Source organism: Agelaius phoeniceus, chromosome Z (assembly GCF_051311805.1).
Source record: "Agelaius phoeniceus isolate bAgePho1 chromosome Z, bAgePho1.hap1, whole genome shotgun sequence".
NCBI lineage: Eukaryota > Metazoa > Chordata > Aves > Passeriformes > Icteridae > Agelaius > Agelaius phoeniceus.
Genome location: NC_135303.1, coordinates 4643883 through 4664983, shown reverse-complemented (window position 1 = coordinate 4664983; position 21101 = coordinate 4643883). Strand labels below are relative to the sequence as shown.

Sequence of the window (21101 nt, the reverse complement as noted above, 5' to 3'; positions counted from 1 at the left end):
CCCGAGAGTTAAACGTGGTGTTGTAGGAGGTGATCTGCTTTAGGTCCTCACCAGCTCATACTACAATTATTTGTCCCCTCACTGCACCAGATGACTTTGGAACATGTCGCTGCTGGCTTTGCTAGCAGAGATCTACATTGTAGAAAATATTTCAGACTCATAATTTCCATTATTATAAGGGGTCTTCAAATTCCATCCATGCTCCTGATTTTCTTTTATAGTCATAGAATCATAGAGTGGTTTGGGTTGGAAGGGGCACCTTGATGATCATCTCCTTTCACCCCTCTGCCATGGCCAGGGACACCTTCCACTATCCCAGGTTGCTCCAAGCCCCATCCAACCTCGCCTTGGACTCTTCCAGGGATGGGGCAGCCACAGCTTCTCTGGGAAACCTCTGCCAGGGCCTCACCATGCCCACAGGGAACAATTTTTTCCTAATGCCTGATCTCATGAGCAGAGCACTTTGATGGAACCACATGATTAAGCTTAAAATGTGAACCTGTAATAGTAGGAAGAGTAATTGCTGCTGTTGTCTGCTGTACAGAGGGTACCAAAAGTGCCTTCAGATACGCAGCTGCAGGAAGGAGAACCTGAGCAGTGTTTCCTTTTCCTTTTGAAAGCTGTTGATCCCCCTGTGCTGGAGGGATGTGTAGAAGATGCTTGGAAAGCAGCAGAGGGAGGGCCAATGTTTAAACAGAGAAAATAGAAGAGGTGGTGTGGGGTATCACAGCAAGCTTCAAGGCTTTTTGAGTAGTAGCTTATGAGGCATCTTCTGGTGTCACTTCCTACCAGCTAAGAGGAGAGCTCTTCTTTGGAAAAAACAAACCTTAATTCCTGGATGAGTTTCATTCACATGGAAGGAGAATATTTGCAGATGTTCAAAGAACTGGAATGTATGGAAGGTGTGTCAGAAGAGGGGAAAATAATTTTTTATTTTCCAGAAGCTTGAGTGGTTCTAGCTGCTAAACAGCAGGAGTTTTGTTGTTTGCTGTTTTGCTTGGGATACTGGTGAACTAAGGATGGGAGGTAGATATTATCTGTAATTGTTTTGTAGCATTTTTGGTCTCCTATTTTCCTCTGTTTCTCACCAAACAAAAACAACAAAAAAACTGAAAGTGAAATCAGAAAGAGTGGAAGTTCAGAAAATGGCTAAAAAGAATTGAAATAAGTAAATCAGCATAAAAATACCTCATTGAAGGAAAAAAAAAAAACAAGGCAAGATATTTTTGTGATTTAGCAAGTCACTTTTTGGGTCAGAGTCAGAATCTTAACAAGAGATTTTGACCAGCTGCTCCCAGACACCCTATTTGTCAATGGGTTGTCTGGAACAGTGCAACTACTGAGATTTTTGGTAATGCTAGCTTAAGCTAATCCAGCAAGCTGAGTACATCTTGAGATGTGTTCTACTGCTTTATTTTTATTTTTTTTCTGCTTTTAAAATAAAATGTTCCACTACTGACTTAAGAAGTGGAGAATAATTTTCAGTAGCTGTCCAAGCCTTTCCTGTGTGTTAGCAGTCTTTTGTTATTGGTGTGTGGACAATACTCAGTTTTGGGAAGGATGGTTCAGTTACCTTTTTTTTTTTTATTTTCCTTATCCCAGGAGCTCAAACTCTTGATTAGTGGAGTTAAAATTCAGGATACCTGCTGTAACCCGTAGAGGATGATTTTGCAGCCTTTAAGAACTCTTCCTAGAAATAGTTAAAACAATGTCTCTGTTAACAACAGCATTTCACTGGGTTGACTTTGTTACCTAGACCTGTATTACAGCCTGAGACCAAGGCCAAATTTGTCCCAATTAGCTAGATCATCTTTAAATGGGGTTAATGGTTAAGTCACTTTGACAATAATAGAAGCCACCCACTGGGGAGCTCATCAGACAAGTACAGGTGTTACAATAATAGTGTTAGCATTTTCAGCATTGCTTGAGGAAGGAATAACCTGCTTTAAGTAGTTTTTTCACATTCTACAATTGGCTGCAGATGAGGTTAATGGTGGCTGCTCTTGTGGCATCACATGTTTTTTTGGGTTTTTAGAAGGCAATAAATCATTGCCTCCGTGGCCCAGGCCTGTGAGTCACAGGTGGTGTGCAAGACCAGATGAAACAACTGGTCAATACTAATAGGAATAATAGGAAATAATAGAAAATGCAGGCACTGTTATGTCCAGCTGGAGTATTAGGAAGGGCTCACGTGGTGTGGAGAAGCTGGATTTTTGTTTGTTGGTGTGTGTGAATAACCTGCAGTGTGAGCCATGATCAAAGCCAATTCACCAGGGAGGCAGCACTGAACCTGGGCTGGGGTGAGAGGCAGACAAAAAGCTGCATCCCATTGTTAGGGAGCTTGTTTTGTAGGTTGGTGGGTGTGCAGCAGGCTTGTGTAATTGAAGTGGTTGCAGAAAGGAGCTGCTCCTGCCTGTGAATGGATGCTGTGGTTGGAGTAGGAAATGCAGCAGGGTGGTTTGGGGAGCTGGCAGGACTCATCCTGTGGATTGTTAAGCTATGTAAAAATGTGGAAGAGGGAGAAGGGTGCTGGATTGCAACAGCAAAGTGCATGAACAGAGCTGCTCTGCAACAGCAACCCAGTGGGACTTCTGTGATGCTTCTTTTCCCTGCAAAAATTGTTCCCTGACGGGCCTTCCTTAGATCATTCCTTTTGTTCTTTTGGACCCATCCATCCATTGAAAGAGGTGAATGTACTCATATTTCTCTGGCTCATCTCTTTCAGCTCTGTGTTGGTAGCAGCAGACCTAATCTGGAGTACTCAGCTGCACATCCCAGAGGTGTTTTTGGGGTGCCTGGTAGGCTTTTCATGGAACTGAAGCTGAAGTGGAGTAGGTGCTGAATGTTTTGGGTAGACCATCCCTTGCCAACTATAATTCTGGTGTCATTAGAAGGCATAGCAACCTCTTCAGTCCAGTTAATAACAATCACTCAGAGCCTCTGTGCTTCTCTCAGGGCAGTAGTGCAAGAAGGTGCTGGTGTCACTCTGGGTTGGTCAGCAGAGAAGGCTTTTTTTACAGATGCATCATTCAAAGATCCTGCCTTTTTTATCCTACCCCTCTTTGCCTGCTGGGCAGTATTTTAATACATAAAGAAACTGTTTTCACTGTGGCCTTTTCTAACCAAAAGTAAAGCACTCTGTGGGTTTTCTGGGGGGCGTGTGGTGTGATGATATTTTGGTTTGTGGGTGTTCTTCTTACAGATAAGACACAAAAAATTCCCAGAAAATACTGGTCATGAGTGCTATTTTTCTGGTTTTCATGGTATAGGGGCACTCTGTAGTTTGTAGTGCCCAGCTCTTGTTGACGCAATGAGGTTGCCATTGTGGTAAAATGTTCTTTGGCTCTCCTGATAGTTCACAAGTATTTTTTTTGTCTTGCAAGAAGGAAATGGTGGGGGTTTGCTATATATTTGCATGAGTGTTTGGCTCGTTTGTTTGAATTTACTTATTTTCAATTTACACTGAAATGTTCATTAATAGTTCTGAGCGCGTGAGCAGCAAAAGTTAATTGTAAATGGAAATGCTGCAAACTGCTGGGAGGACTGGATGAATCTCCTCACAGGATCTGCTTCCAAATTCCTTCAGCCTTTGTGAGAGCAAGAGCTTGCATTCATGTTAATCTCCGGCCAGAAAGTGTTTTCTGGGGTTTTTTTTTGATGGTGGTGTCATCCTGTGGGGCTATGTGTGTCACAGGTAAGTGCTCCCAGCTTTGCTCCTATTGAGGGCAAGGCAATGTAATCCAAAAAAAAAAAAAAAAAAATTAAAAAAAAAAAAATCTGCATTTCCAAGGCACCAGGATGGAATGCTCCCATCTCTTTCCATAAGAAAGAGCTGCTGCAGAGACACAGAGCAGACACACAGAAATTGTGTGGCTGAGCGTGAGAAAACACGGCGCAGCAGCAGGAGCTGTGTGTGCAGAGGGATCATCAGCTGAGGGCAGAGCACGTGGCCACAGACACTGCCTGTGTGAGTGGGGTTATGAATTTAAAATTGCCGTGTTTGTGGTCAGGGGCTGGTGATCTGCCCTCCTCTCACAAACTGCAGACACGTGAGCTCAACCCCTTGCCGTAAAGTAAAGCAGAATGACTTAACAGGCTGATGAACAGTTTCATCTTGTGCCTTCAAACACAGCAGAGGCTTCTTGAGAGCATGTGAAATACCTGTCCTAAATTGCTCTGGCTGCTGTTACTGATTTTTGGAGTAGCCCTTTATTTTTTGAAAATAACCCCTTGGGCCTAGGCATGTTGTAGAGCAAAGCACTGCTCTTTGTTCATAAGGCTGGCAGATTTGGAGCCTCATAAATTTCCTTGTGCCAAGGCTGCGTGCAGTAATTCAAAATTACAGCTTTTAAAACTTTTAGTGTTTAAGAATATTGAGTTGTCGAAATTAAACAGCAAAGTGCCAGGCTAAACAGACCTGGATGTGGTTTCTAATGTCTCCTCAGTCATGCTGCTGTGGTGCAAGTCCATTTCTTTTTACTGGCCTCCAGTTCTTGATCTATAGAAAGTAGCACACTATTTGTGTGCCCTTGAAGTTCAATAATTGTGCTTTTCACTGCTGTGCAAACCAAACAGGATTTATCATTAATACCAGCACACATCACAAAACTACATGTAAGTAAGGTCAGAACTAGAAGATCTCTTGAGTCTCCCAGTACATGGTATGTCAACATCTTAATTAAATTTAATTAATTGCAGCAGCAAATGCATTGAAAACTGCTAAGTGAAACATCCAGTGCCCTGTTCCAGGTTTTTTTTCCTGAACTTTAGCCTTTGCCAGTGGAAAATAACTTTGCCTCATGTAGAGGCTGAAATATAAATACATCTGCTTGCTTTGCCAGGGCTAGGCTGGGCACAAAACTGCTTGACTAAGTCTTGTTTCTTGGACTGCTGTTCCAGAACTGTAAATCCCTTCCCATTTCTGCACACTTCTCCAAAGCAGATAGTGCATAATCAGACTGGATGTCTTCTTCTGTGCTGCCTCACAGATGAACCCCTGAAGGATGCAGAGGGCCTTTGGCAGGTTTTGCTGAAGCAATTTCATGCAATACCAGAACGAGGGGAGAACTATGGGCAGCAAGGCACCATTTCAAGAAAAATCCACAAATCTGGTGCCAGTGAGTCATGATTCTGCCTTCCACCTTTCAGATGAGAGTGGCAGGCTTCCCGTGTGGCCAGACATAACTACTACCCTGATTTTTGGGTTCTCCTGTTTTTCATTGTTGTTGAGTCTTTTAAATCCATATCATGGATTGTGGCTGACTTGCTTATTTTTATTCACGTGCACTGTTACTCTTGATAAGGGATATTTTTCTAACCTTGCAATCAGGGCAGAAAGTTCCTAAGGTGGTCCCTTCTTCCCCTTTGGTGCTGTTTCTCTGGTATTGTTGCTTATGTGTCTTTGTGTTTTATGGCTGCTGCTGTCTGGGGAAAATCACAATGGGTCAGTCGTCGCAGCCAGAAAACTTGGTGTTAGAGCAGAATGTGGTTTAGTTCTGGGTTTGGGGTGGTTTTTTTTGGGAGGAGGGCTTGGACAAAGCCTCTTTTGAAGTTTCAGGCCCTTTTGTTTCGCTGCAGTTTGGCTGGAAGGGCAGAGAGCCAGTAGTGACTGCAGGGCAAATCCAGGCAGAGCTACAGCAGCTAATTGCCTTAATTGCCAGGTGAGATGGAAGGATTGCGTCCGCGTTAAGGATGCAAGGTGGTGATCTGCATACTGCAGAATAGAAGATGGTTTTGCTTTTGTAGTTACACTTGGGCTGCAAGGAGCTGTCTGCTTGTTCTGCTTGTTTCCCTGCTTTTGTGCCCCACAGGAGTGATGCCTCATGCTCACTCTGAACTATCAGATTAACCTGTGTTACCTGCAGGCTGCTTTTTTTTTTCATTTTCCCCAGCTGTGTTCTTTCTTTCTCTAACCTAGAGCAAGCTCCTGCTTTCCCCTCAGCCTTTGCTCTTCTTCCCACAGTGGCCACGCTGCCTCACAGTACTTTTAAAACTCTGTGGTAATTGTTGGTTTGTCTTACTCCTTGTGGTCAGTGTTAAGCTAAACATCAGATGCTGGATCAGATAGGACTTTTCTCCTCCATCAGATTGGCAGGGACTGGTGGAACAAGCACAGGGCTTGTTCACCTCCACTTTTACTGAACAAACTCCTCGCTGTTCCAAGGTCCTGAGGCGCTAGGGGGATGACCTTGTTCTCTGAAGCTCTCTTCCACTGGGGTATAGTTGTTTGGCTTCTGGCCTTTTCCTGCAGCATGTTGAGAACTGTTTTGTGGCTGGTGGAACAGAGGGAGATGTCATTGGCTGTGCTGAGGGGAGTGTCAGCTCGCTGTTCATTGTGCTTTTTTTTTTTTTGCCTTTTTTTTTTTTTTTCTGGTGCTGTTTTTTTGCTTGAGCTGAATGGGCAAAGGCAAAGCTGAGATTGAGCAGGACACAGGCTGGAGAAGGTCACTGTCAGCCTGGTGTGGAGTTGGCCACGCTGCTGTGGTGGGATTGCTGTGGCCCTGGAAGGCTTGCCTGGGCTTGGGAGAAGACAAAATGTTTGGGCAGGTTAAGAAATTAATGAAGGAAGAAATATCTGATGCAGAAAGAAGTTACCTGATAGCACCCAGAGAGAAAGAAGGAAGCATATCCTGACTCCTGTTGTGGGTCGGGATTTTGTTGGTGGTGGGTTATTTTTTTGTTTTGTTTTGTTTTGTTTTTTTTCTGAGGTTTTTGGTTTCTTTTGGCTCTGGTTTTCATGTTCAGGATAAAGGACAACAAAGTGGTAGATGCTGATCTCTTGCGTGCCTGGGGCGTTTGTGATCACTCAACACAGAGTGAAAAGGATGCTTGAAAGGGGTACAGGGTGTGCAAGAGGGCATTTCTGCAGAGCATCATGCCCACATATCACAGCCTTCTCTGTCAGCCTCACTGATATCCTCCCTGTCACCTGAGACTCCAGTTTATCCCATTGATTTAAAACGTGCTGGAGGGATCTGGTGCTTGGCAGAGAGGTAAAACTTCTTTGCTCATTTTAGCTCTGTTGAAATGGATGTGTGTTATCATCATAGTTGACAGCCCAAGATTTGACATTGAAGTTGCTGGTTTTATTTCTTCTTTAAGGAACATTGTTACTACAAGTGCTTGAAAACACTGCCCAGAGTGTTCTGGGCTCAGAGCCGGTGATGGAGATGAGGACTTTCTGTTGGCAATAAAAATAATGTCAAGGTGTGTGCTGGAGGTCTCCAGAACAAATTAACACAAGTTCAGGTTCCTGAGCTCTGTGGTTAGAATGAATCCTTGGTGCCCACATACTGCCACTGTAATTTTTAGGGCCAGTTTTAAAGCCAGAATGCCAATAAGGATTGCTTGATAAATTGATTTCCCACCCACCCGCTCCTCTTCATTTCAAGCCTTAGAGGAGAGTGAGCATTTAGGTGACAGAAACATGTGTGTTTGTGGCACTGTGTTTGTATTAATACAAATATGTAGAGGATCACATAGGGAAGGAAATGTGAAAATTACCTGATGAATTGTCCTTAAAAATGAGAAGGAACTCATGGAACACAACAGCATGAGGATCAAATGGCTACTGACGAAAAAGAAAAAAGTTGATTGGTAGATTATTGTCTTGAGTGAAGAATCAGTTGAAGTAGAACTTTGTGAATTCCAAAAAGAGCCTGTTACCAGTAAGTCCTTTTAATAGGTTGGTTAAATCAGTGTCTTGCTAAAGCTAGTTCCAATTCTGTTTGTGTCCCCCTCTTCTGTAAATGCACTTCCATTTATGAAGGTTGAATTTGGTTCAACAGTATAATGAATAGCTAGGCAAACTTTTCATTTTATGCATTTTATGGAAATAGGTAACATCATGGATGTCCCAGTGTTTGATATGTAGCAGAAATCCTGGTTTTAAGTGCAATCCTGCATATAGGCAATGGAATTTGATTCTGTTGACAGTGAGAGGGTTGTGTGCAGCCTAAATGTGACCAGTAAGCAGCCAAGTCACCTAAAGAACAGGAAAGTTAGATTGATTAGAGGGCAGGAAAGAAATATTGTTGTGGGGAGAAGAGATGAAAACAAGGGATAACTGGAAGTTATGGTGAAGCATTTCCTGAGCACTAAACTGATCCTTCCAAATCACAGCGTCAGCAGAGCCCGGGTGGTGCCAGCCTTGAAAGCTCATGCAAATGGGAAATTCTGGTGGTGTTGAATACTCTAAAACAGAGGAGCATGGGGATCTCCTGGACTGATCTTTTTCTTCTTACAGAAGGACTGTGGTATAGCTTTTTTCATCAATTATATTGCTCCTCCTTAGATCTTAATTAGTTCTTGCTGCTTTCAAATGCATCATCTTTTGCAGACTATTGTAGGCACTCTTGATCTCAACTGTGAAACTCCAAAACTCTTGTACAGACAGCAGGGTGAGAGTCCCTCTGTGGAAGTGATTCAGATGGTAAAAATTATTTATTACTTTTGTCTTAAGAGGTGAAATTTATGTCCCTTGGAAGCTCCTTGGATATTAGCACAAGAAGCTGCATAGCCTCTGTGCTGTCTCAGTCCCAGTCAGGGCTATGGTATGCACACAAATTCAGAAGAAATTCAAAGTTATAGAGAAGTGTGGATATAGCTTCTCTCGCTTCTTCTGAATAAACAAGATTGCATAGTTTATGTGCCTTTCTCATTGCTGTCTTCTGAAATACATGTAATATCTTTCTCACAAAAGCTGGTCTGTCATGATCCAAAAAGTGGTCTTTAGAGATAAAGCTGAAATAAATTCCACCAACAAGGTTTGGTTTTGTTTGGGGGCTTTTTTGTTTTTATTGTTTTGTTTTGGGGTTGATGTTTGATGGGGTTTTTTTGTGGAGTTTTTTTGGGGGTAGTAGTGGTGTACAAATTGTCTAAATGGTGATTTTATTCCAGGGCTTTATTTTCTTTACTTTGTGGTTACTCTTTGCTTTTTTCTTTGGGAGCGTGCAAGTGAGGGCACAAATTTTGTGTCTGTTATCTCTCACTCGTAGCATTCTGGCAATGTAAAGGTTCTTAAGCAGAAATCAGAATTTAGGTAGAGGACTAGGCTCACACTCTGTTTTTAGGCACTCAGTGAACAAGACTTGCACTGTCTGTTTCCCTGAGCTTCTTCATGAGCGTTCAGTTGCATCTCTCTGAGTCTGTGTCTCTTCTCTCTTCCCCTCCCCTCAGCTTAATTTATTGCCAGAACATTTCACCCTCCCACATACTCTCCCTTCCAGGTCAGTGCTGTGTGGCATAAAGTGAACAAATGTGTGCAGTCTTCACAATCTTTGTATGGCACCCTGCTTCGCCACCTTCCCACTTTTCAAGCTGTTGCCATTCATGGCTATGTGCAATCCTGCCACTCAGTCAGCTGGTGGTTTTGAGCCCCGTTGAATTTTGGAAGGGATTGTGTTCCTAAATCTCCTAAATTCCACCCTTACGCTTATTCCTTAAGCATTTTAAAATAGCAATTTGCCTTATGTTGTCTGTTGGTGTTCTTTGGTGCAGCATTGCATCTTTACTCGGTGCTACAAATTCTTTATCCAGAGGAGACTGCTGCTTTTCTGAAACCCTTGGATTTTTTTTTTTTTTTTTGTCGCTCTTCACAGAAATTTTCTTTTTATGAATGAATTCGGATAAAATTAAATAGCACTCCAAATATTTTCTTCTTAGTCTCTCTAGAACATTTCCTCGCAGATCCAGAATGTCCTAGGCCTATATTAATATTTAATTTCCATTTTTTCCCTCCCAAAGTGTTACTAAGCACTTTCTTTTATTTATACATTCCCTTTGGGTTTTTTCCTTATCTCATGAGCCAAACATCTCTGTCCCTAATTTCTGTTCTTACAAACACTGGTCTCTTTTGACTGGTTGATGTTTCTGTGTGAATATACCAGGAGGGCATGGTGTCTTCACTTTTATCTCCCAGTGACTCCTCCTGGTCATTGAGCTATTAAATTATTGAAATTCTGTAAAATCAACAGCGTCACTTTCCAGTGCACTCCAACAGCTGCTTTTCCTGAGCAGGGTTCCTCCCTCCACCCCTATCCATCACTCTGCAGGCATCAAAGTGTTTATGTTACATATGTCTGGTTCTGTCCACCCTGAAAGGATAGAGCAGTGCTTTAATTTCCTCCCTCTGAAAAGTCCTTTTCCCACTTGTTTCTCAGCTGTTGCTCAGTGTCTCTTTACTTTGACGTGTCTGGGTGAATTTCTGGCCTCTTGTTGTTGGGTTTAGGAGTCTTGTGGAAGTGTTTTGCTGTTGCATGTGGTGTTCATTGATACCTCTGAAAATACCTGCCAACAGCTGAAACATCGCCGAATTTCTGTGTAAATTTATGTTTTCAGTTCGGGATCTGAAACTGCATTTTTTTTTCCTCCTGGAAGGGATCCCAAAGTTTTGTTTTCGTTTAGGTATCTCAAACATGTTATATGCTACACAGGATCCAATGAAACTTTGGATTTTCATTTTGCTTCTGTGGTGGGTTTTCGTTGTGTATTTTCTTTGTACATTTTTTCCCCAGCGTGTGACCCCGGAGTATGCAGGGAATCAAGCTGAATTTTCATTACTTGCTCTTTTGGCTGAGGTAGTAACTTCCAGATTTGTTGGCAGACTCAGATTTGTCCCAGTCCTTGGGACTGTACTCTGGATGAAGTTTTTGGAGTGACAGCATTCCTGAGCAGGGATTTTAGTGTTCTAAGCATTCTGGAAATGCCCCTGGAGGGACACAGCGAGACTTGCTTGTGTGTTCTTACTGGAATCCAGCAGTAATTCAGATACAGCTGTGTTGATAAATCACCCCATGGACAATCATTTCTCCTGCTTTCCTTTCAGCTTCTGGAATTTGGGGTATAAAAATGCCCTTCTGTACTAAGGAGAGATAATGCCTTTTAGATGCAGAGGTGCTGGCAGGGATTACATTATTTGTTGGCCTTGTTATTTGTCCTGTGCAGGTAATTTGTAGGTAGATGCCATATGTAAAATCTCAAAATTGAGATTCGCAGCATTGCCACTGTTTTTTCCATTTTTAACTGCAGCAATCAGTGTTAATTTTTGCCTCTTGACATGTCTGTAGGTGTCCTTCATTTTATCTCAGATCATCCTATGCTGTTATCTTGCTTTTGGAGTTGCACAGTGAAGTCCTTCCATTCGTTTTGAATAAAATTGGTCTTTAAAAAGGAGTCTCAGTGTTTTGGGTGTGGGCTTTTTTTGTTTGGTTGGTTGTTTCAAATGAGTCAGGGCTAAGTGTTCCATTTTCTTCCCTTTCATTGCATATATGAATGTGCTTTATTTTCTTCTGCTGCCTTAAGGCTGTCGAGTGAAAAAAAAAAAAAAGTGTCTTTTTTCCTTAAAATGTAAATGGTACTTCCTGGTGTTTAATTTTTCTTAATTTCCCTTCCATTCGTGTTTATTTGCTGCTGCTGTGTTTTACATGTACTTAATCCAAATTTTCTTAAATCTTCCTTTTGCTTATTTTAAATGTTTTTTTGCTTTCTGGTTTTGTAGGCTTTTAGGGCTTTTCTTTTTTACTTTTTTTCAGACCTGGATGGCTAAACCCCCTTCCTGCTCTAGGCCAAGGCTGTTAACACTTTATCAGAGTGCACCCAGCCCTTTTTGCTTGGGGGTGCAGGAATAAAAAGAGGTGGAACTTGCATTGTGTATGTCCATGACTCAGTTTTTGGGTCAGTTCTGGAGGAAAAGCTCTGCTCCTTTGTTGGGGCAGCACCTCCAAAAGGTGTCTGGAACATCAGCTCACTCTTCCAGCAGGAGCAGAGCAAGGAAAAATGCAGTTTTTAAAGCAGTGCTCTGTGACTGTGGATACGCATCCCCTGGCCCTTCTCTAAGACACTGCTTTTGAAAAAATAAATTTAAAAAAAAAATATCCCAAAGCTCACCCCCATCCACTGTTCCTCATTTGCTGGCAGTTTGCATTCTGTGTGCCAGAATGCATCTTTGGAGGCAGGCTCTGGTCAGCTGCTGCTGGTTTTGGAGCGGCATAATGAAGGTGGGGCTCACTGAAACCCAGTGGAAAACTTCCTCCTTGTGCCTTCAGTCAGCCTTGGCCTCTGTCCAGGGTGTTCCTGGTGGAGCTGGGCTGCCCCTTCATGCCAGGGGAGCTGTCTGGTGAGCTGGTTCTCAGACACCATCAGGAGCCCTGTGCACATGTGTTAATCCTGAGTGTTTTCCTTCAGGAAGTGCTAAATCTTGTGCTGCAGCAAGTGTAATGAAGGAATTTGGCAAGGGAGAAAGGCAAGGAGTACACTAGGTCCTGCATGCTGCCATTGTTCAAGGGTACAACCCACTGGAAAAACTCTTCAGATGGCTTTTTTAAATTTCTTTAAATGTCATGACTCTTTCAAGTGTAATGAAGCAACCTACTAAAAGCTGTGGGGTGGCCTGTGTGAAAGGTAGAATTTTCTTCTGGCTGTTGATGATGACGGGGAGAAAAAGCTACTTGATGTGCCTTTTTTTTTTTATTTCATTTTATTTTATTTTTTTGGTTTTGTGTGTGGGAATCTACATGGAACTGTCTGCTTCTGCAGTTTTCACATACCAGATTCCACAGGGCTGTGTAAATAACCGATGGAAAGTCCGAAATCTGGAATAATAGACACCAGATGATAGGGGGAGTGAAAACATCTGAAGCACAGTAGATCTTGTGGACAACAGCAGAACTTCCTTCTCCTGGAAAGAATGGTTTTTTAGACCTGTAGCTTTCTTAGCCATGGATAGCTCTGGGACTGTGACCAGGAACATTGGTGATGTGGTGGAAATTTTTGATCTTTTCTTCCTCAAGAGGGGAACAAGTGAGCCACAAAGTAGACTTCAATACCCTCAGAGTAGTTTGACTAGAACACATTAAAAAAAAAAAAAAAAGAAAACAAAGAGAAAAAAGAAACAACAACAACAACAAAAAAAAACCCTGTTTCAAATGCTATGAACTTTCTTTTCAGGCTGCCTTACCCTTGCCAAGAGATCTGCCTAACAGTTGTTTTGAGCTTTTAGAATCACTGAACTTGGTAGCCCAGAGAAGTGAGTCAGCAAATCCCATCTGAGCCCTCAAGGTCCTGTTCCAAAGGAGGGGTGAGCCCACAGTTGCTGCCTTTGAGAGAAGAGAGGCTTCTGCAGAGGGCTCACAGCTCCTCAGGGCTGTCCTGTGCCAAAGTAAAGGATGTGGGGAGCCTGCTTCAAACACAGGGGAAGGAAAGCCTTGACATTTAAACAGGTGGAGCTCACTGTGAGCCCTCCTGGTGAACAAACGTGCTGTGGAAGTGGTGGAAGCAAGGGATGATAAATGCTGCCTTGTAATCCAGCCTCACTCAGCTGATGGGGCTTGGATAAGAAAAACAAACCCATTTTGCCAGAATCTTTCATGTCTCTGCCTTCCTCTCTGCTATGTACACCTGGTGGTGAAGCCAGGGGAGCCTGGAGACATTTACCTGCTGTGCCTGTTTTGTTTCATGGTCTGGTTTGGTTTTTTCCCTTGTCATTATTTGTTACTCATTTCTTGGGCATGTGTAACCCCCTGCCTGTGGCAGTGGGAAAAGAAAGCAAGCATTTTGCTCTTTTGAAGACAGGTGGAGAAGTCCCCACATTCAGCGTTGTATAGGCCTGTTTGCCTTTTGTTTCCCCATACTAATTGGTTGGATTGGATGGTGTTAAGTTCCCACAAATGTGTGTCTGTGAGGGAATTCTTATATATCTAGCCTTGGGGAATTCAGCTTTGGAAAATGAAGAACACATCAAAGCAGGAGGTGGCTGGTACAGTTTGTGTCCTGACTTCCCTCCCACCTCCCCCCTCCCCTAGCTTTTCTTCCCCCTTCTAGAAAGCTTAGGAAAAGAGCCTTTTGTCTTCTATTCAGGAAAATTGCACTGAAGTTCATCTGTGCTTTATTCATCTGCTTTGATTTGTGCCATTCATGGGCAGCTGTGGGTTATGTAGAACAAAGCAGATGAATTCCTAACCTCCACATTCAAGCAGTGTGTTGGGAAAGGTTCAACACCACCCTCCTTCCCCCCACACTCCTTTTTGGGGGTATCTAACCAGCATATTACAGCTTTCAGTTTCAGTACTGAGACATCTTTGGACTTTGTTTCCTCCACATGCCATTAAAATGGTGTGGCAGAGTTCTGCTGGCTTGTAGAAGGGATGTGTCTTGAAAGTTTGCTTTACTGGAATTTATGATTAAGCATCTTTATTTTCCAATGATGATTTTATTTCTAATATCATCAGCATGAGTAGGGAAGAGTATCCATTTCTTTTTCTTCTTTTTTTTTTTTCCATATAGATAGATTATTTACATGTACCCTGTTCTAGACCTTCACCTTTTGTGAACTGGCATAAGAAAGAAAATAGATTACATTTTTTCTTCTTTTTTTTTTCCCCAGATAGACAGATTATTTACATGTACCCTGTTCCAGACCTTCGCCTTGTGTGAACTGGCATAAGAAAGGAAATAGATTACATTTTTTCTTCATTTTTTTTTCCCATATAGACAGATTATTTACATGTACCCTGTCCGAGATCTTCACCTTGTGTGAACTGGCATAAGATATTTGAGAGGATCTGCTCTGATTTTATGTGCCAAACACATAAAACATTTGGCAGTATGATTAAAGGGCTTTACCTTCAAAAATTAAGTGTCTTAAAATCAGGCTTCTTTTTTAGACTACTTTAATTTAAACATGTCACTCATTTTCTCCCCAAATCAGATCTAAAAAAGCGTCATTTATATTTCTCACCTTATAAATTGTAGAATACACATTAAATTAGATTAAGAAGTGCTGCACCTCTTAATCCCTTCAGAAAGCAGGATTAGTTTCATAACCAACAGCCTGGTCAACCCCCTCCAAAAGCCAGTAGGTTCTGGAGCTGGCATCATCAGACCTCTTTTAGATTTGTTGATCCACCTGGAATAACAGCTCCGCTCTGTTTCCCTGCAGACTCTTCATACTCGGAGCCTCCTGATGTTCAGCAGCAGTTGAACCACTACCAGTCCGCAGCTTTGGCCAGGAACAACAACAACATCAGCCCAATCCCACTTTCTGGGAGTGCTGCAGGAGTGGAAAAAGCGGAAGCCATCCTTAACTGTGAATTTTGCGAGTTCTCTTCGGGTTACATTCAGAGCATCCGGCGCCACTACCGCGACAAGCACGGAGGGAAGAAGCTCTTCAAGTGCAAAGATTGTTCCTTTTACACAGGCTTTAAGTAAGTACTCTGCTGAACAGATGAACTGAACTGGTGAGGGTTTTTTTTTTTGTTTCAGCGCTTGAAAAGACTTCTGAGGTCTTTGATGGCCAACAGGAACATGGGCACTGCTGACCAGGGAGAGGAGCGTAGGAAATGCCATGCCAGATCACAGCAGCATCCATGTAATCCATTTTCTCCTCTCCTGCAGCAGCCGGGACCATCTGCTGCAGACAGCAGCACAGTTGCAGAGGGTTTCAGAATCATGGAATTGTTTAGGATGGGAAAGACCCTTCAGATCATCGAGTTAACCATTAACCCAGCACTGCCAAGCCCAGTGTTAAATCTTAGTGACATGTCTGCACATCTTCTAAATCCCTCCAGGGGTGGTGACTCAGCCGCTGCTCTGGGCAGCTTGTTCCCATGCCTGACAACCCTTCCTGGGAAGAAATTTTTCCTTACATCCAATCCAAATCTCCTCTGGTGCAACTTGAGGCCGACAGGTTCACAGCATCCCCGTTGTCCACTTGGCACAATCCTTCTTGCAAAAGTCACAAAATCTCAATTTTCCCCTGAGTTCCAGACACATCCCTCTGTCCAGCCGTGCCAGTCTCATCTTTTGGCACATGGAGTCAGTGTGCTCTTGCACCTTTAGGACTTTCTACTTGGAGAACATCCAGTGATCCTGGATTCCTTTGTCCTCCAGGATGCCCTCCCAGGGGACTGTCTCAGCCAGTCCCTTAAGCATGCCAAAGTCTGCCCTCTGGAAGTGTAGTGTGGCAGTCTGCTGCACCTCTCATTACTTCTCTGAGATTGTCTGAGAATCAAAAACTATCATTTCATAATCCCTTTGTCCTTAAGTGTGAAAAATTTTCTCTGCAGAAATAATGTAATTTCCACATACAACCAGCATGAAACGTGGGACAATCAAGTGTCCAGCAGTGGCAGGGGAATTTATTTCACCTTACTGAAGAAACCCTTCTCCTGTTATTTTATTTGCCCCCCTAGTCTTTCTAGCTTAAATTATAGAAAGATGCTATTCTCTAGCATATCTGATAGCATACAGAGACATTTCAGAAAATCCAGTTACTTAAATTTAAAGGCTTGGTGCCTTGTGCGTTTGTTTGTGTGTGTGTTTTTAGCTGCTCTTTTGTAAGAAAAGAGAAAAAGGCACATGTGCAGTTCATCATTTGAACTGATGAACTGCACATCATCAGTTGTGTGGTGGGCCCTTAAGCATAACACCCTGAGCTGACATTTGAGGCCTTAAACTTGTTAAGAGTGACAGTAAGCAGTAGGACTGGATCAAGGGAAGGAGTTCTGTTGAAGAAAATGTTGAGCACAAACCTGAGAGAATCCACTGGATCTTCCCTTTGTTGCTTCATCTTTGCTCTCCCCATGTTAAAATTTCCTGCTTATGTTTAGTATCCTGATTGATCTCTTTAATACTACCAGAAATTTACAGATCCAATCTGTCTGTGTCTTTCAAGTGCAATTTTCTTTCACCTTGATATTATGAAATAAATCAGGCAGCATTTAAACACGTTCATAGCAGCGTATTTTCTGCCTTAAAAAAGGGAAGAGGGAAAAAAAAAACCCCAAAAACATGCCAATCCCCTCTTCAAGCCATCCTAAAAACTTAAACCAAAGTTGACAGAAATATACCTGCCGAATTCAGTGATTGCTGGATTGGGTCCAAAGCCACTTTTTACTCTAGTTCAATGTGTCAAGCCCCTTAGCTTTTGCAAGGTTTATCACTGCTTTAGGAGAAAATGACCAAGTGCCCCAAGTCCAGAGACAGCTCTTGATTTCAGTAGCTGGGCTTGTTGTTAAATGGATGTACAGTTAATTTCTTCTGTTAAGTGTATCTCTTGCAACTTCTAAGTATGCAGCCAGTGTAATGCCAGCATGAAATTTTTGGTTCAGAAGTACTGTGAAGTATCCATTCATTCTTCCACACTAATAAGTACAGTATTCTAAGTCTTGGGTTTTCAGATCATTACAGCTGATGCTTTGAAAGTTAAACAACTCAGTGCCAAACTCGCTGTGAACACAAATCCCTTTGGTACCCACAATCTAAACTGTGTAGCTGGTTAGATCAAGATGGTTAAGGATGTGTTCTGCCTGAACTAAGTTTGTCCTCCCCTCTGCAAGTCCAGAACAGCTGACGGATTTTGTCCAACTTGCTAAAAATTCAACCTTCGCCGGAGAAGGCGCACGGAACGTTTCAGCCTGAAGACAGATAGCGAGCATGAAAGGATGGGAATTCTTCTGCTATCTTGACTATAGCAGTGTGACTGTACGGAGCAGCCCGTGCAGCAGAATATCTTGTCACCAGGAGTGTTTGCTGCTTTGAGGGCAGGAGCCTGCAGATTCCTCCACTCATGCGTTGCTCATGTGAGCAGCCCCTCTGCGGGGCCGCGCGGACAGGGCTGAGTGGCATCTGCACCTTTTTACAGCACACATCCCTTATAGAGAGCCGTGGCGCCTCGCTGCTGCCCTCCTGACTGCTGCCATTGTCTCCCTCCTCTCTCACAGATCTGCTTTTACTATGCACGTGGAGGCCGGGCATTCGGCAGTCCCCGAGGAAGGACCCAAAGACCTTCGCTGCCCTCTCTGTCTCTACCACACCAAATACAAACGCAACATGATCGACCACATAGTTCTGCACAGAGGTAAAAACATCCATGTCCATGTCTGTGTCCAGTGAGGGGAATGCTGGACAGGACCCTGGTTCTGGTTTCATTCAATATTTCAGTCTGGTTTCATTAAATTTTTCCTCCCTCTGTACATGAGGACAAATACGTCAAAGGAGTCACTAGCCCTTGATTGTCTTTTTATTTCATTTCTGTAAGATGTGTTTGATTTATTTCCCGTGAAATTCGAAGTTTGACAGTGCTGAAACAGGGCAGGTTTGGGATAGTTTTTAAGGTTTTTTCCTCAGGGGAGATGAAAAACCATCAAACACCTGTTTAGAAAGAGTTGCCCTAATTTGCAAGTTTGATCTAGTCCAGAGTTGTGCCCTGACCGTGTCCTTGTTGTCTTAAAGGCCTTGCTATCATAAAGTCACCCAAAAGGTTTATCAGCAAACCATAGAGGCCTCAAAATATCCCTTGATAAATTCCTTGAGTATTTTCTCCTCCGTGTTCCTAGGGACAAAATAATTATCTCATTTTTCGCTTGACTGTAAGGCTCCTTTTCTGTCTACACCTCTCCATTTTTAAATATTTTTTTTTTTTCAGCCTGCTAAAAGTGGGAGTAGGGATTTCTATATTTTATTAACTGTGGGCTTGGTAGCTCAGAAGAGACAGCAGTTTGGGCTCTCTGGGCTGGGATTCCTGCCCACAGCTATCACACTTGATGCTTGTGGATGGTCTGTTGGCTGCCGAAACCCAAACCCATGTGTTGGGATGGCACTCTGCCTGCGTGCAGGTTGGGCAGAGATTCACAGTGGGGTACTGGTGGTGAGCAAACACAGGTTTTGCATGCCATCTTTTTCCTGGAGGAGATTCTGGTGTGACAAGTGCTGTCGTAATTCCATGTAGTATACCACTTCTCAGTGCCGGTAGCTTGAAGTCCTTCTTGTACCAGCTCAGTGAGCTTGGCAGAATTCAGATTTCTTTCTAGCAGGGCTAGAAAGAAATCTGGCAGGTGTAGCACGGCTTCTGTGAGGGAACATCTGGAGAAATGACCTGAAAGCACATTACAAAGCTGACATACTTGGTTGCAAGGGTTTGGCCGATGCTTTGGCTTTTACTTCCTCCCCTTGGAGGTGTTGCTGTGTCAGATTTTGCCTGGTTTTCTCCATTTTGTGGCCATGCCAGGGCTCCAGCAGACAATGCCAGGCCTTTAGAACAGAGGGAACTGGATGGGTTTAGGGTATTTTCCATCTTGACATAGGTTTGGTGTTGGGAATGTCCAGTTGCAGAAGTGGAAGAGCTCAAGCAGCTCTACTGCTTGTGCAGAGCTGTTTCTGACCAGCTCTGTCCCCTCCTGGATGAGTGAAACTGTGGATCTTTTCTTCTGTAGGACTTTCTTCAGTTGCACAAACCAACCTCAAAGAGTTTTTCCTGCTGGAGCAAGCCTTATGGCAAAAGGACATAATGATGATCTACACACCACAGTGCTGGGGGGGAGGAAAAAACAGAGTAAAAGAAGTTTTAATGCACATGGGATTATAGCCGATGAAGAGTCTCAGAGGCCACAAAAGGGTTTTCTTTGACATCGTGTATCCAGGGTTCATACTTAGAGTGATTTCTTGTGCACACATCCAGCTAAAAAACAGCCCTCTACTGTTGTGCTTAATTGTGTGGCAGCTGAAGCAGATGGTTTTGACAAGATTTAATGTGCACTGGAAAAGAGACTGAGGGGTAGTCAATGTAGTCTGAGATAGCCTTCCTGTTTTATGGCCATTGCATTGGCAATGCAAGGGCATAACCCTGAGCTGCAGCCCAAGAAAATTAGTTTTGAGGTAGATGGAGTGGTGCAGTATGTAAAATCAGGAGTGAAGGATTCGATCCTCTCACAGTTAATGTCCCTTTTGTGCAAAAGGCATGTTTACAGATGCATGACTCTTACATTACTTCCAAGTTGCTGCACCCCTAATCCTTGGTGAACCAGCATGTGCTTGAAATGGAGAATATATTTGCCTTCTAATGAGTGGCTACAGAGGCTGAATTTCACAGGGTGAAAGCAGTATCAGCTAGAAGCTTGAATGCCTAGTGAGAAAAAAAAAAATATATTAGGCAAGGAATTTGCTTTCCATGAAGAATAAGAGGTTTCAAGAGCTTCTCTCATGTTCCTCCTGCCCCTGAGCAGTGCCAGGGCAGTTCAGCCTCTCTCCTGTGGGTACAGAGGGTGCTGCAGGCCAGTGGGGAGAAGTTTGGCTCTTTGGTTCTTCCTGGTCTTTATGACAGGCAAGGGGAGAAGGGGAGGCAGGGAATTCCTGATCTAGCAGCATGTTAGCCTTTAATTTACACAATTAGTGTGTCACAGAATCAGCAAGGTTGGAAAAGAGCTCTGAGAGCACCGAGTCCAACCTGTGGCCAGTCCCCACCTTGCCCTCAGCCCAGAGCTCTGGGTGCCACCTCCAGGTGCTCCTGGGACACCTCCAGGGATGGGGACTCCAAACCTCCCTGGGCAGCCCCTGCCAATGCCTGGCCACCTTTTCTCCTGTTGTTACCCTTTCCAGTAGCATTCCCCTTGTTGATTTTGAATATTGGTGTTTTCCCAGGGCTGAATCCAACTTACCAAGTTCACTGTTGGATAAACTTTTAAATCCTTGGGAATTTTTATGCTTTATCCTTCCTTTAAAGAACCTAGTGATTTTCTTCTTCCTTATAAAGGAATAACACCTATATGTTTTGAATAGTAACCTTTAAGGTAAATTTTCAAATTTACCCACCTCCCCATAGGCTTCCTTGCTACAGATCCTAGTTCCTTGTACATGCTTTTTTTTATGGCATTTTCCATTGTACATACAGCTTCACAGATATATGCAGAACCCTTTTGCAGTGCTTGCTTTTGACTACTGGAATCCAAATACTGCTTGTTCTGTGGGCGCAGCTTGGATTTCCAGGCAAAAATGTGTATTTTCAAAACCCAGGATGACCAAGTAATTGGTCTGTGTCTGGATAGTAGGACTGCTTTTTTAATTTTTCTTTTTTTTACCTTTGAGGGAAGGAATTGAGTTATATATGCTTTGATGTGCTGCTGAACAAAGATCTCTCCTTACAACTAAGGGCTAATAGAATCCTGAGCCTTGAGCCAAAAAATGTATGTCTGCTTTGAGTTACAGTACTGAGAATAGTTAGTCATTAATGTCCTTTCAGTTCACTCCCTGATACAATTAGCCTGAATATTCCAGCCTAGTGGAAGGATTGGACTTCTTGAACCAAGATGATGCCTTTGTTAGGTGTTTAT

General features: G+C 43.1%; 1 protein-coding gene across 6 annotated transcripts in view; it reads left to right on the top strand.

Moving 5' to 3' along the window:
* ZNF462 (zinc finger protein 462) overlaps nucleotides 1-21101 on the top strand; it is a 90685-nt gene that overhangs the window by 56222 nt on the left and 13362 nt on the right. For all 6 annotated transcript variants that reach the window (XM_077172369.1, XM_077172366.1, XM_077172370.1 and 3 more), the window contains 2 exons: nucleotides 14936-15200; nucleotides 17718-17854. In XM_077172369.1, the coding sequence (XP_077028484.1) occupies nucleotides 14936-15200; nucleotides 17718-17854 (402 nt within the window). The remainder of the gene's footprint in view (nucleotides 1-14935; nucleotides 15201-17717; nucleotides 17855-21101) is intronic.